This window comes from Dreissena polymorpha, chromosome 8 (genome assembly GCF_020536995.1).
Source record: "Dreissena polymorpha isolate Duluth1 chromosome 8, UMN_Dpol_1.0, whole genome shotgun sequence".
NCBI lineage: Eukaryota > Metazoa > Mollusca > Bivalvia > Myida > Dreissenidae > Dreissena > Dreissena polymorpha.
The window spans coordinates 71,158,564-71,172,530 of NC_068362.1; the positions used below are offsets into that span (position 1 = coordinate 71,158,564).

Genomic DNA, 13,967 nt, shown 5'->3' on the forward strand with positions numbered 1-13,967 from the left:
AAAAGTTAAACTATTGTGTTGTGTTTTTCACTTGTAAGCTGCATATTCACCGCATGAAATGTGTGTTAGCATTGTCAAACCACACATTAGTGTGAGTAGATAAAAAATATACTACGGGAGAGCACTTCATATGTGTCTTCATTTGCCTTGTTATGAGTATCTTTCTTCACTATCGAAATATATCGTATGTTTATATTTGATTTAAACGCAGTTTTCTTTCGACACATTTAAATCACACGTCAATAGCGCCGTCATGCGAAAATGGGTCTTACAAATGCGTTTCGGCAAGCGTTTGTTGAACCCAACATGTGCTTTTGCGCAGTCAGGCCATAGGCGATGCGGTTCGCTTTAAAATCACTCAATATGTTATGTTTCTCCTTACCAGAAGGAGAAATAGCTGAGTGGGCTATTTTTATGATGGGCGCATATGGAATAAGACCCATTTTCGCATGACGGGGTCATTACAAATCTCATTGCGAATTGAAAATGCCACATTTAAGAACAATGCTTTTTGATACAAAATTGAATTCAAAATAGCAAAGTTGTTAATAATGGCAGCCTATCCACACATTAAGGAATGATTTCTAGACGTGCTGACCAAGTACGACAAACATTGTGGTATGATAATTAAACGATTTTCTCATATCGTGACACTATACTATTTCAATGATTGTTTTCTCATCTTGGAGGCGAAAGTGAAATTCTGCGAGATGGATTTTAACGCGTAATTGTAACAGGGCCACAATTTGTGTCGTTTGAGCATACAGAGAGTAGTCCGGAATTCCTTACACTGAACAGTGCGACATCCTTTGAATTGAGCACATACGCAGTGATGTAGCAAAAATTCAGAGGTTGTATCTCGAATCAGCTTATTAAATATTCGAAAATATTCATGCTTGTCTGTTGGCGTTATGTAAAAGTCAATAAGATGAAAACTGAGTAAACAGCTACGCCTAAAAGCGCATTAGTGCTCTATACCTATGTTTATGTCAGCGTTGTTGACACCGTGTGAACTGCTAGGGTAACAAGTAAAGCATTAACAGCAATGTTTATATACTTTTATTCCTCCATATACAAGATACGAAGATTATTGTATATTTTGAATTTGTATATGGTGTCAAAAATCGAAAGTTTTGTACACGGAACTTTCATTATGAATTTATATTCTTGGTGAGATAGTCATTTGATATTAGAAAAAATATTCCTTTAATATGATGGTGACTGCAAATTTTCTTTATATTAAGTCTCATTACCATTTTCATCATACTTTCTAGGCTTTCAGAACTTCCAAAAAGCATGCTGTTTTTATTTTGTCTTAGTTATTTCTATGAAATAATAAGGATGATAAAAAGTGCACACAAAACTCGACCCGTGCGCTATGACGCACACTTTATACAGTTGAATGGCGTGTGTTCATTTCAAACTTGCGATTGATTTTGAAAAATGAACTGCGTGTTAAATTATGCAATAGCGAACATCTTCAGCACCTTCAGCGCTTTGATTAATTCAGAGTAGAGTGTAACCCTTGATTAAAGGTAGCAGTGATTTCGGATAATGATTTACGGAAAAAACTAATGTTTGCGTCCTTGTTTTTACTTCCAGTTTCCATCATTTTACATTTGTCTAGTCAAGCTGATACATAAACTTCATTCAAGTTTTTACGGTACTAAAGCATATTTAAAATGTTGCCATAAATGAATTCTTAAATAACATTTATTGTTCAACGACAAATCGTTTATCACCATATTTTTTTTCAAGTACCTGTGATTTGAATGCTTTTCATTGTTGAAATATTGATTCTAAAAGAATTAATGATGATTGAACACAATCTACTATTAATTTGTTATGTCTCCCTTTACATTTTACAAATTATTTCTCTGGTATTTGTAAGAAATAAAGCATTTGGAACAATGTTGTTTTATTTCTTGGTCTACTTTACATCACACATCTTTATTTATATTCTTTTTTTTTCATGACCACTTTGATAACTCTGATTTTTTTCTGTTTCTAGCATATATTGTATCTAGCATGTCTGCCAAGAATACCACAGCAATTCTGAGCAAACTGCGCTCATTCATGAAGAACAGGGCATATGTGTCAGAGCCCCTACACGCTTACATTGTACCCTCGGGGGATGCTCATCAGGTATACTGCAACACGGTTGACTCGCAGTACTTGAGGAATATTCACTTGCGCGATGAAACCATCTTCAAATATCAGATAAATGATTTAAAGGGCAATCATATTTAACTTAACTTTATTGGACAATTGCCTTTTTATGACGAAAATCCTTCAATATTAACTGCCGTAGAAACAAATCCAACACCACTGTCTGCCATTGTTGTTCATTTTTTCGCCGGGTAGATTCGCGGTAAATAGGTTAAACAGCACCAATATTAAATTAAACATGAATAATCAAAGCTCTGACATACTTTTCAAGGTAACAACCAATGACGTATATTCCAATTTAAATATATAGAATTTAAGCCATAAAATAATATGAATAGCACAGTAATTTCCAAGCACTGTCATATTTTTTCGTTACGAACATTTACTGAACTATAAAAATTCCTATATTGTTAAAGTCTGAGTGTTGTGACATTCAATAACCAAAAATCGATTCATGATGGCAGCGAGAGATATTTTCTGTCAGATTTGACAAGTAGCTCACGCAGGTTTGTTTATAAACAAGAGCTAGAGGGGGCTAATGTAATACCGCGAGTCAACCCGACCCGCGAGTTAACCGGGTTTGAGTATATATACATGTAGAGGCATAAATATTCGCCAAAACATTGTAAGACTAGAAATTATTTTTAACAATCGCTTATATTCTATTTAAGGCAAATTGTATCACAAAAAGCACATATTTGTGAGGGATTTTTAAAGTTGAAATTAATACTGCTTTAAAGCGAAAGGTTGTGTTAGATCACTTGGGCTTTGCAGACTTAGTCATAGACTTAATTTGTTAAAATTAGCTTAAAATCCATACATGTTTAAATATCATAGTAGTTAAGTTATCCAAAGACAAACTGCTTGTTGGCAAGCATGAATCTATAATGGACTATAATATTCCAGGAATTCCTGATCTATTTCTTAAATTGTTGTTATATCAACAGTAAAATTTGGAACAACATACTTGACAAGTTTGCTATAAGGTTTTATCACACCTTTTAAAATAACTGCAACTTTCATGTGAATATCATAGAAAAAAATCGATCGTATTTATGTTTGAACTTTGATCTCTTATTTTACCAGGACACCAACAACACCAACTATGTGGAGAGACTTTGTGGCAAGATTTTGTTTAACCCCACAAAAAGGGGCATGTTTTAGTTACTCTGTCAGTTTCTCTGTCTGACTGCTTAAGTTTAACCCATTTGTGCCTTGCGTCTAGAAAAAAGGCCTTGGCAAACAGCGTAGACCCAGATGAGATGCCGCATGATGCCGCATCTCATCAGGGTCTGCACTGTTTGCTTAAAGGAATTTCTGTAAGAAATATTCTAAATATAGAAATAAATATACTAGACATCCCTAATTTTGGAAATAAATTGATCCAATATAGAAGGATGGGAGATTCCACTAGGCATAAATAGGTTAAGGAACAAACTATATTTTTCAAGCCATTAAATACAAAATTGCCTTTCAGAGCGAGTACATTGCCCCTTGTGACTGCAGGCGAGGCTTTGTTTGTGGATTTGATGGCTCAGCAGGTACATTTTTTGGCTTTAACTATAATTATAGTTATGATAATTTCTATAAGTGCTTATTATATTAATATTTATATTAATGAAATAATAGTAATTATTATAGTAGCAATAATAATAATAAATCATACTAGTACTACTTACTAATATTATTATTTATTAGGCTTTTTTCTGTCTATTTTGGGAAAAGGTACTTAGCAAAATTGGGATTTTTCGAGTCGCAAAATCTTCCGAATTGGGAAGAATTTTCATCGACAAAAGCATTATTTGGAAAATTATTTTTCTGATTTTTTAGCTCGGCTGTTTTCGGAGAAAACCCGAGGTATTGTCATAGCCAGCTGACCGTCCGCCGTCTGCCATCTTGTTAAAACCTTGACGTGTGTCTCTAAAATCAAAGTGCTTCGACCTACAACTTTGAAACTTCATATGTAGATGCACCTTGATGAGTTCTACACTCTACACCCATTTTTGGGTCACTAGGTCAAAGGTCAAGGTCACTGTGACCTCTAAAAAAATCAGAAAAATCTGACAAGCTTTCATTCATTCAAAACTGCACCCGCAGCCGAGCGTTGGCACCCATTATGTGGTGCTCTTGTTCTTACTAAATTTTAATGTTTTCATAAATAGGTGTTGCCCAAAATTGCTAAGAAAAGTATTTAACTATTTTTTTACCATGCAACAGTCATTGTCAACTGCTAACGTAAGTATGTGTATGATAAAAAAAACAGACTGTGTTATGCTTGAAGTTCAAATAAAATAATAGCTCAATATGTCATAAAGGATACCTACTGGGAAACGCATTTTTGGCTTGGATAATTTCGGTTGAAAATTGGGATTTTTCTTTTTGAGAATAAGAAAAAAATATCCATATTTGGCATTGGGAATGGGGCCCACTACCGGACCCATTAGATAGGCAGAAAAAGGCCTGTTACTATAATTGAAATAATAGGAATAGTAATTATAATAGCAATAATAATAATGATGATTTCTACTAGTGGTAATAATAGTAATATTTATTATTGAAAAAGTAATAATAATAATGATAGTAAACTAATGATTATGAAATGATTTTCAAACTAAATGTCCCAGGTAGTGTGGATTCCTGTATTGCAGGTACAGCAGTGGTCACTGACCATGAGGCCTGCCTCTGGACAGATGGACGCTACTTCCTGCAGGCTGAAAAGCAGATGGACAGCAACTGGACACTCATGAAAGAAGGTGAGAGTCCTGCAATGACGACTTTTTAATTTAATTCTTGCAAGCTCAGAAGTAAAGTGAAAATGGCAATATGAAACAAGCATAGAAACATGACAGCCTTTATCTAGCTTGCAGTATGTTCAGGTTTAAAGATCTTTGCTGCTCATCAGTACCTCATTGTAGGAAATGAAGCCTTTTAAAATTGAATGTAGTAAGAAAGTTTTTTAATTTCAATGATTTGATTTTCTAAGGGTCTTCAAATGTGTCATAGTGCTGATCTTAGCGGTATAAGGTTAAGTTCATCTCAGTGCAATATGGTCAGAGAGAAAAGCTTTGTGAAAAAAACAAAAAAACAAACAAACTTGAGTACAATTATTGTAATATACTGCTGTCAATTGTTGTTATATATCTCACCTCCTACAAAAATGACCTTATCTGAAAGGCTTAATATATATAGAGCGGTCACGTGCCCAGGGTGTATTTTCCATACACCCAGAGTAATTTCCATACACCCTAAGTAATTGAGTAGTTGGTGGAGATATAATCATTACACAGTTAGTAACTGATGTTTTATGGGATATACAACCTCAGTAATTTCATACCATACTAGAGCGAAGCTGACTACTCGATTACTCGGGGTGACGTGTATGGAAATTACTCTGGGTGAATGGGAAATACACCATGGGCATGTGACGCTTAAAGCCAATTGGATTACGTCATTTTTTTAGGAAGTTAAATATTTAATAATACCACTATTAAGAATAAAGAATGTAAGAAAATGTCAAGTTTTTTGCCTGTATGTGTTTGCATGTTTTCTGTTGGTCATGGTTGTTGCAATTATATTGCTAGAACTTTATTCCAAATGATTTACCTATCCCGTCAAATCAGACACAAATGAGCTGTTATGTGGGAAAATGGGGCTTAATGCATGTGCGTTTCCAACAAAACTTGATTTTCACTAAGAATAGACTTCCCATAAAAGCATAAAGTGTTGTCCATGATTGGCTTGTGCTGACGGCACTTGCTAATCTGGGACGACATTTTACGCACATGCATTACAGCCAGTTTTACCAGAAAGAGGCAAGAATATATCATAAATTGGGTCGTGTTCATTGACCAGGTTTACCCTCGACGCCCAGCCAGGGCGACTGGTTGTCCAAGGTATTACCCTTGGGTGGAAACGTTGGTGTTGATCCATACCTAATGTCAGCAGGTCAGTTTTGTTAACAGCTATTTTTAGCTCATCTATTTTTTGAAAAAAAATTATGAGCTTTTGTCATCACCTTGGCGTCGGCGTCTGCGTCCGGTTAAGTTTTGCGTTAAGGTCCACTTTTCTCAGAAAGTATCAATGCTATTGCATTCAAACTTGGTACACTTACTAACTATCATGAGGGGACTGGGCAGGCAAAGTTAGATAACTCTGGCGTGCATTTTGACAGAATTATGTGCCCGTCAAATACTTAGAAAATTGAAAATTTTGGTTAAGTTTTGTGTTTAGGTCAATTTTATTCCTTAAGTATCAAAGCTTTTGCTTTCATACTTGCAACACTTACCGGTACTAACTATCATAAGGGGACTGTGCAGGCAAAGTTATGTAACTCTGACTGGCATTTTGACAGAGTTATGTGCCCTTTTTATACTTAGAAAATTGAAAATTTGGTTAAGTTTTGTGTTTAGGTCCACTTTATTTCTACAGTATCAAAACTAGTGCTTTCATACTTGCAACACTTATTAACTATCATAAGGGGACTGTGCAGGCAAAGTTATGTAACTCTGACTGGCATTTGGACGGAATTATGGGCCCTTTATACTTAGAAAATTGAAAATTTGGTTAAGTTTTGTGTTTTGGTCCACTTTACCCCTAAAGTATCATAGATATTGCTTTCATACTTGGAACACTCACAAACTATCATAAGGGTACAGTAAAAGGACAAGTTGCATAACTTTGGTTTTCATTTTTATGGAATTATGGCCCCTTTTTGACATAGTCACTTTGAATATATGGTTAAATTTTGTGTTTCAATCCACTTTACTTCTAAAGTATCAAGGCTATTGCTTTCAAACTTCAAATACTTTCATGCTATCATGAGGTTACTGTACCTGGCAAGTTGAATTTGACCTTGACCTTTGAATGACCTTGACTCTCAAGGTCAAATTATTAAATTTTGCTAAAATTGCCATTACCTGACATACCACAATAGACTCCACCCAAACCATCCCCCCTGTCCTCCCCCCTTCCCCCCCCCCCCCCCCCCGAATCCCCCCCTCCCTATTTTTTTTTTTTTTTTAAGATCAGCTCACAAATGACCACCACACCCTCACACTATACCCCCCACCCCACCCCACCCCTCAATTTTTTTTGTTTCAGTTAAAAAACACAAATATTTGTTTTTATTATTTTATTTTTGAAATACCGTCCAACCATCGCACCCAAGAATCCCCCCCCCCACACTATACACACCTCTTCACTCCACCCCACCCTCCTTTGTGATTGAAATTGAGAGTCCCTTCACCTTTAAAAAGAAAATAGATGAGCGGTCTAAAATACCAGCAAACTAAACTTTCCCAATTAGAAAAAAACTACAAATTTCCAAATTGCTGTCATAATCCCAATTGAAGGTTTACAAAAATGAAAAAAAATTGTAAAATAAAATGCAACATTTAGTTAGTTTCCCTATGCAGCCCTATGGATTGAACCTAAGTAAATATTATATTGACAACTTGTCAACAGTCACTTAGTTATATATTTTATATTTGGAAGTTAAAAAATAAAATACACCAATTTCCAAATATGAAGACTTCACAACGCAAAATTTCCTAATTTCAGGGGTTTTCGTGGGCACAAATAATTGCTGGTAAATCACTGAAAATATGCGCCTTCCTGTGGGAAAATGGGGCTAAAGCCATGTGCATAAAGTGTTTTTCCATAATAGCGTGTGCAGTCTGCACAGGCTAATCAGGGACAACACTTTCCGCCTAGACTAGATTTTCGTTTAAAAATACCTCATTTGAAAGAAAAATTCCAGGTAAGCAGAATGTGTCACCCCTGATTAGCCTGTGCTTACTGCATTGCCTGGCTTATATTGGAGGACACTTAACCCACATGCACAAACCCCATTTTTCCAGTGATGCTAGTATATGTATAATGTATATAATTTTTTCCTTTTTTGAGGCATGTTGCTTATAATGCTGTCACTGTACAAACATATGCTTTAGTTCAGCTATGTTTTATTACGTTTTCATCTTGCAAACTATCTTGTTTATTCATGATTGGTGTGAAAGTGTATACATCTTTGTCTCTTTGATACCGATTAACAAAATGTGTCACAACTAACAAAATGTATTACAGTATGAATTTGTAAGGCGTAGGTTAGTGGTGTAAGCGTTGTGAGTGGTGTTGGCCTCTGTTTTGTGGAATATTAATTATTACATAGTGAGCTTTCTGGTGATGTATTTAGTTTAAATTTGAAAAAAAAAGTACTGGTTCTGATCAGAAAACTAACTTGCATCCTGGTTGCAAACATTTAGCACATACATTTCTATAGACTGGTGACAAACTGCACTACTTTTGTTTCATATTTTGGAAAAATATTACTATGATACTCGAATAGTGATATAGTGGTCACAGTGGTGTAAAGCTAGTGTCTGCTTTTCAATATGGAAGTTCTGGGTTTGATCTCCACTTGTTGAGAGTTTCTAAAGATCTTTTTATGCCCCCAAATCGAATGATCGGGGTATATTGTTTTTGGTCTGTCTGTCTGCCCTAAAACTTTAACCTTGCTCATAAAATGAAAACTCTTGGGTCTATGTTCTTTAAACTTCACATGTGCATGCATCTCATTTAGATCTACAATAAAACATGGTCACTTGATCACTCGGTCAAAGGTCAAGGTCACTGTGACCTTTACATTCCAAATATAACCTTGTTTCCAAAATAGCTGCTGTGCGGCTTCAAAGCTCAGTAGGGGGCATTGTGTTTCACAAACACAGCTCTTGTTAAGTATGCGATTAAAGGTCTTTCCACCGAAACATACTTTAGTATATCTCTATAACCAATTGTTTTCAATACAATTTAGCTGGAATCAGTGGATTAAAAATTAAAAAATGATGAAATCGAATTTCAATTACCAATGTCTCTAACATATCCAAAGAATCATAAGCATTAAGTATGCGCTTGAAAATCTTTGTTATAAAACTGTTTTCAGAGACATGGAAGCCCCTGGCTAAGTTGTTGAAGTCTAATGGGCACAGTTTGGTGCCAGTACACCAGAACTTGGTGGACCTGGTCTGGATAGATAGACCTCCCATGCCTTGCAACAGTCTCTTGGTTCTGGAACATTCCTATACAGGTGAGGTCATGACCACTTTAAACTGCTCAAAAACACATTCTAGCCCATTTGAACGGCCTTAAAAATGAAATAAAACTATTTTTAATAGATTCAAGTTTAAAAGGGTTCATTTAACCCTTAGATGAGAAGCAAACAGCTTGAAACCTGAACAAACTGCGAGTTACTCGTTCTGGCTGTTCTGGTTTGCTACTGGTTGCGTATAGCCATTTTCACTTTGCTTTTTAGAGGGAAAGGGCTAACAAACAAAGTGTTTCGAAATAATGAGCCTTTTATCTTAGATTACTAAGCGGGCAGTATTTATTATATGGTGACTGGTTAATGCGGTTATTAAAAATAGTCATTTTCAAACAATTTCAGCACCCTTAATGAAAATAAGCAATTTAGCTTAGCATGTGTGTATACGGGTAGTTATATAATTGGTTTGAGTGCAAAAATAATATAAGCCTTTCATTATAAATCTGATAATCTAAGCTACTCAGACTATAGAGTAGCAGCCGAGTTGATATTTCTAACAACAATTCGGTTATCTCAACTGACCAGAATAAATCAATATTCGTCAGATACATTCTAAAGCTTAACTCTTCCATACTGATTTTCGCAAAAATTGTGCCAAAAATGACAAAAGCATAAAAAATACGAAACCTAATCATGTTCATAACGGACTCCTCAAGACTATTATTAATCTGTGACGTATGCACGCTTTGGGTCAGGTGAGCCCCAACTTCATGTGATGTCTTCTTTCGCGCATTTAGAAACAAAGATGAACTACTAAATAATACAGTTTGTTTGTGTTTGGATCTAAATCCATTAATGTTAATACTTTGTACGTTTAAAGACATATTTTAAGTTTTTATACTGTACACTAGCAAGTTATCTACCCTTATAACATAAACAATATAAATACGAAACAAACATGGCTGCGTGTGTAAAAAATACATTACAACTGTACATACACGACACACTATACACAAGCTTAAAATAATCAAGTCAATTACATGTACAAATAAAGATGGCTGCGCCCATGAAATAAACGTTAACGGGCATTTTATATTGACAAGGTAAAAATAAATCATAGCAGACGATAAAAAGTGTATCGGTAGAGATTTAAAGCTGAAATTTAAACTACGTGAAAACAATCGTTCGATAGTAAAGTTAACATGGGGTGGGTTATACGAGTATTGAAAATGTAGACATAAAGCAGACGGAGTGTATTACGAATTAAATTGGCACTATAAAACAACATAATGTGAACATGATTTAAACGAAATGTGCATGTGTAAGACAGCATATATTTAAACTGGTAATGACATGATTATTCATCATTCATGCAAATGGCATTTTAAACAGTGATGCAATGGTCACGTGGTTTTACATGTGACCCGCGTGTGTTTAAATTTAGATCATTTCTGTCCATGAACAGAAATACAGAAATTGAAAAGCCCTATCTTTGTACTGAATTTGGGCATTTCTTGACTAATTTTTTGCACATCTGACATAAATACCATCACATTTTGACTCATACTCACTTTTTTTTCGACACATAACAAAAATGGGAAAATATACCAACAACAACTCGGCCGGCTTTAATGTATTTTTAGTCCCATAGAAAGTTAAATTTCAATGAATACCTTTCTTACTAGATTCAAGTTTTAAAGGCATCATTTTGAACCCTTAGATACTGATGAGCAGCAAACAGCATAAAACCTGAACAGACTGTGAGTTACTCGCAGGCTGTTCTGGTTTTATGCTGGTTGCAAAAGCCATTTTTACTTTGCATCTGGGTTCATCACTTCAGCACCCTTCAACAATCTTGTTGATGGTGCTTTAAAGCTTGAATACTTTTACTTTGATTTTGGATCACAATTAGTATTCATAGTACATTGTATTCAAAATTGATATTCTTGCTGAAAATTACAATTTTATAACTTGGTTTTCAACCAAATTTGATGGTAAAGTATTTCAAGTATTTCAAGCATGAGTTGTACAGTTTTGAGTGCTTGTATATGGAATTTAAAAAAAGATCTCAAATAAAAATTCTTATTCAAATTTGTGCATTATGTTTACATAAACATAACATAATTATAAAAACCTCTTTTTTTTATATCAACAGCTTATGCATATGTTTGGTAAAGAAATGCGAATCCCATATAAATTGTGCTTTAAGAAAAAACATTGGAAATAATAGAAGATGGTTGGGGAAAATTTAATCTAGATCTATTTGTGTCCAAGTTTTTCTGCCTCAAATTGTATGTTTCAAGAGTTGGGTGTATAACTGCTGTATCTCAAAGAGTTAGGCTAGGCAGAAACAACTGTTTTACACTTAATCTTCTCTTTGTTGAAATACAGGCCAGAGCTGGCAGGACAAAGTGTCAGAAGTCAGAGAAAAAATGGCGGAGAAGAAAGCTGACGCTCTGGTGATTACTGCCTTGGATGAAATTGCATGTAAGATAGGTCATTAATATTGTGCTGGGTTTGGATATGTTGCTTTATAATTATGCCCCCCTTCCAAGAAGAGGGGGTATATTGTTTTGCGCATGTTGGTCCGTCAGTCCACCAGATGGTTTCCGGATGATAACTCAAGAACGCTTAGGCCTAGGATCATGAAACTTCATAGGTACATTGATCATGACTGGCAGATGACCTCTGTTGATTTTCAGGTCACTAGGTCAAAGGTCAAGGTCACAGTGATTCGAAACAGTAAAATGGTTTCCAGATGATAACTCAAGAATGCTTACGCCTAGGAGCATGAAACTTTATAGGAACATTGATCATGACTGGCAGATAACCCCTATAAATTTTCAGCTCACTAGGTCAAAGGTCAAGGTCACAGTGACTCAAAACAGTAAAATGGTTTCCTGATGATAACTCAAGAATAAGTAGGCCTAGGATCATGAAACTTCATAGGTACATTCATCATGACTGGCAGATGACCCCTTTTGATTTTCAGGTCACTAGGTCAAAGGTCAAGGTCACAGTGACAAAAAACATATTCACACAATTGCTGCCACTACAACTGACAGCCCATATGCATGTTTTACAAACAGCCCTTGTTCAATTTTGGTAACATTTTCATAAATCAAATACACATGTATAGAGGCTTTGATACAGCTTCCCTCTTGGTTTCATGTAGTAACTGCCTGCTTGCCTTTAATATCAAGGTCACACTTATTGGTCAAATGTATAATAGCTTACAATAGCGTGAATATTTAGTCTCAGGTATAATTTTGCCATATCGTCGCTGTCGTTCTCAAATCTCGTAGCTACAAAATGTCAACTTTTCAGGAGAGAAAAAACTGTCACATTTTTTTATAACGATGTTTTAGACATTGAAATTCTGTAAAAATACCCAGCAAATAAAGCTGCAAAATACGGTATAAGCCGTAGACGCGTAAGTCATACTGATAAGTCATACTGATATACACAAATGGTAGCTACGATATTTCGTCACCACAGTTTTGTCATTTTTATGAGGTACGACAATTCGTCCTGGTAGCAAACCTCGTAGCTGCAAATATTAAAATGTTGTTAAATTTGTCAAAACGAAATGACATTCCTATAGGTGAAATGACTTAGCAATAAAAGCAATTTGTCAGGATGGAAGGACGTAACTTTGAAACATGCATGATTTTATTGTTATTAAATCATTTTAAAGAAAAACATAGCTTTCTAAGTAAATGATTGAATAGAGTACGCATAATGTATAATAATTAATAAAAAATTCCATCCAATAACAGTTATAGCTTAAAAAAATTTGAGTACTGTTTACAAAAAAAAAGCTTTTTATTTCTCATAAGTATTATCTTTTAATTGCAACATAATAGTTATTTCCATAATGTAGGATAAGAATGAACATTGTTTAACTACTTATTAACAGGATATCCTTAAATTCCATGAAACACACTTTTTTTAATGTTTATTCACGACTACACAATTTCATGTTTTTCTACAATCGCTACGACTTTTCGCCCGACAAAAAAGCCAACAATCAAGCTACAACATTTCGTCAAGTGGCTTTTTCCAGGGCTCTGATTGGTGTAGAGTACGAGATATAGCCCTAAACACGCGCCAGACTTCATATATTTGGAAAAGACGAAAAAAAACATTGCAAATTTTGGAGCTATGAGGTTTGAGAACGACAGCGACGATATATTGATAGATTAAAAAAAAAACTTGGTACTACTGCAGACCTTTATAAGACAATGTATGGTGTGAAACACCAGTCTCTCTTTCAAAAAGGTCTAGGTCCTCAAGGTCAAACTTAGTGGTAAAATTTGAAGATTCCTTCCTCTGGAATAACTTATAAATGGATTTTAAAATAGCCAAGCACAGTTGTAAAACATCATACAATAGTTGTTATGTTTTACACCCTTCTTACACGTGAAGGGTCAAGGTTAGACTTTGTGGTCCAATGTCACATTTGAAAATAAAAGTGGAATGTGTGGACCTCTGTGTCTTATTGACACATGGTACTTATGGTTTGCGCTCTGTGTGTCCGTGAGTCTGTCAGTCAGTCTGTGACACTTTTCTGGATCCTGCAATAACTCTTAAAGTTCTTCATTTTCTTTCATGAAACTTGAAACATGGACAGATGGCACTATGGACATTATGCACGTCATTTAATTATGTTCCTACGTCAAGAATTCTAATTGCTATGGCAACAACAAAAAATATCTGAAAATGGTGGAATTTCACCGGTAGGGGACCATATTCATGATAT

General features: G+C 35.1%; 1 protein-coding gene across 2 annotated transcripts in view; it reads left to right on the top strand.

Moving 5' to 3' along the window:
• Positions 1 to 1,508: 1,508 nt before the first annotated feature.
• LOC127842267 (xaa-Pro aminopeptidase 1-like) overlaps positions 1,509 to 13,967 on the top strand; it is a gene marked incomplete at its 3' end in the record, with an annotated part of 30,145 nt that continues 17,686 nt past the window's right edge. The window contains 7 exon segments of one of the 2 annotated variants that reach the window (XM_052371694.1): positions 1,509 to 1,535; positions 2,012 to 2,145; positions 3,647 to 3,710; positions 4,818 to 4,922; positions 6,022 to 6,114; positions 9,107 to 9,250; positions 11,597 to 11,692. In XM_052371694.1, coding sequence (XP_052227654.1) covers positions 2,029 to 2,145; positions 3,647 to 3,710; positions 4,818 to 4,922; positions 6,022 to 6,114; positions 9,107 to 9,250; positions 11,597 to 11,692 — 619 coding nt within the window. 2 annotated transcript variants of the gene reach the window in all.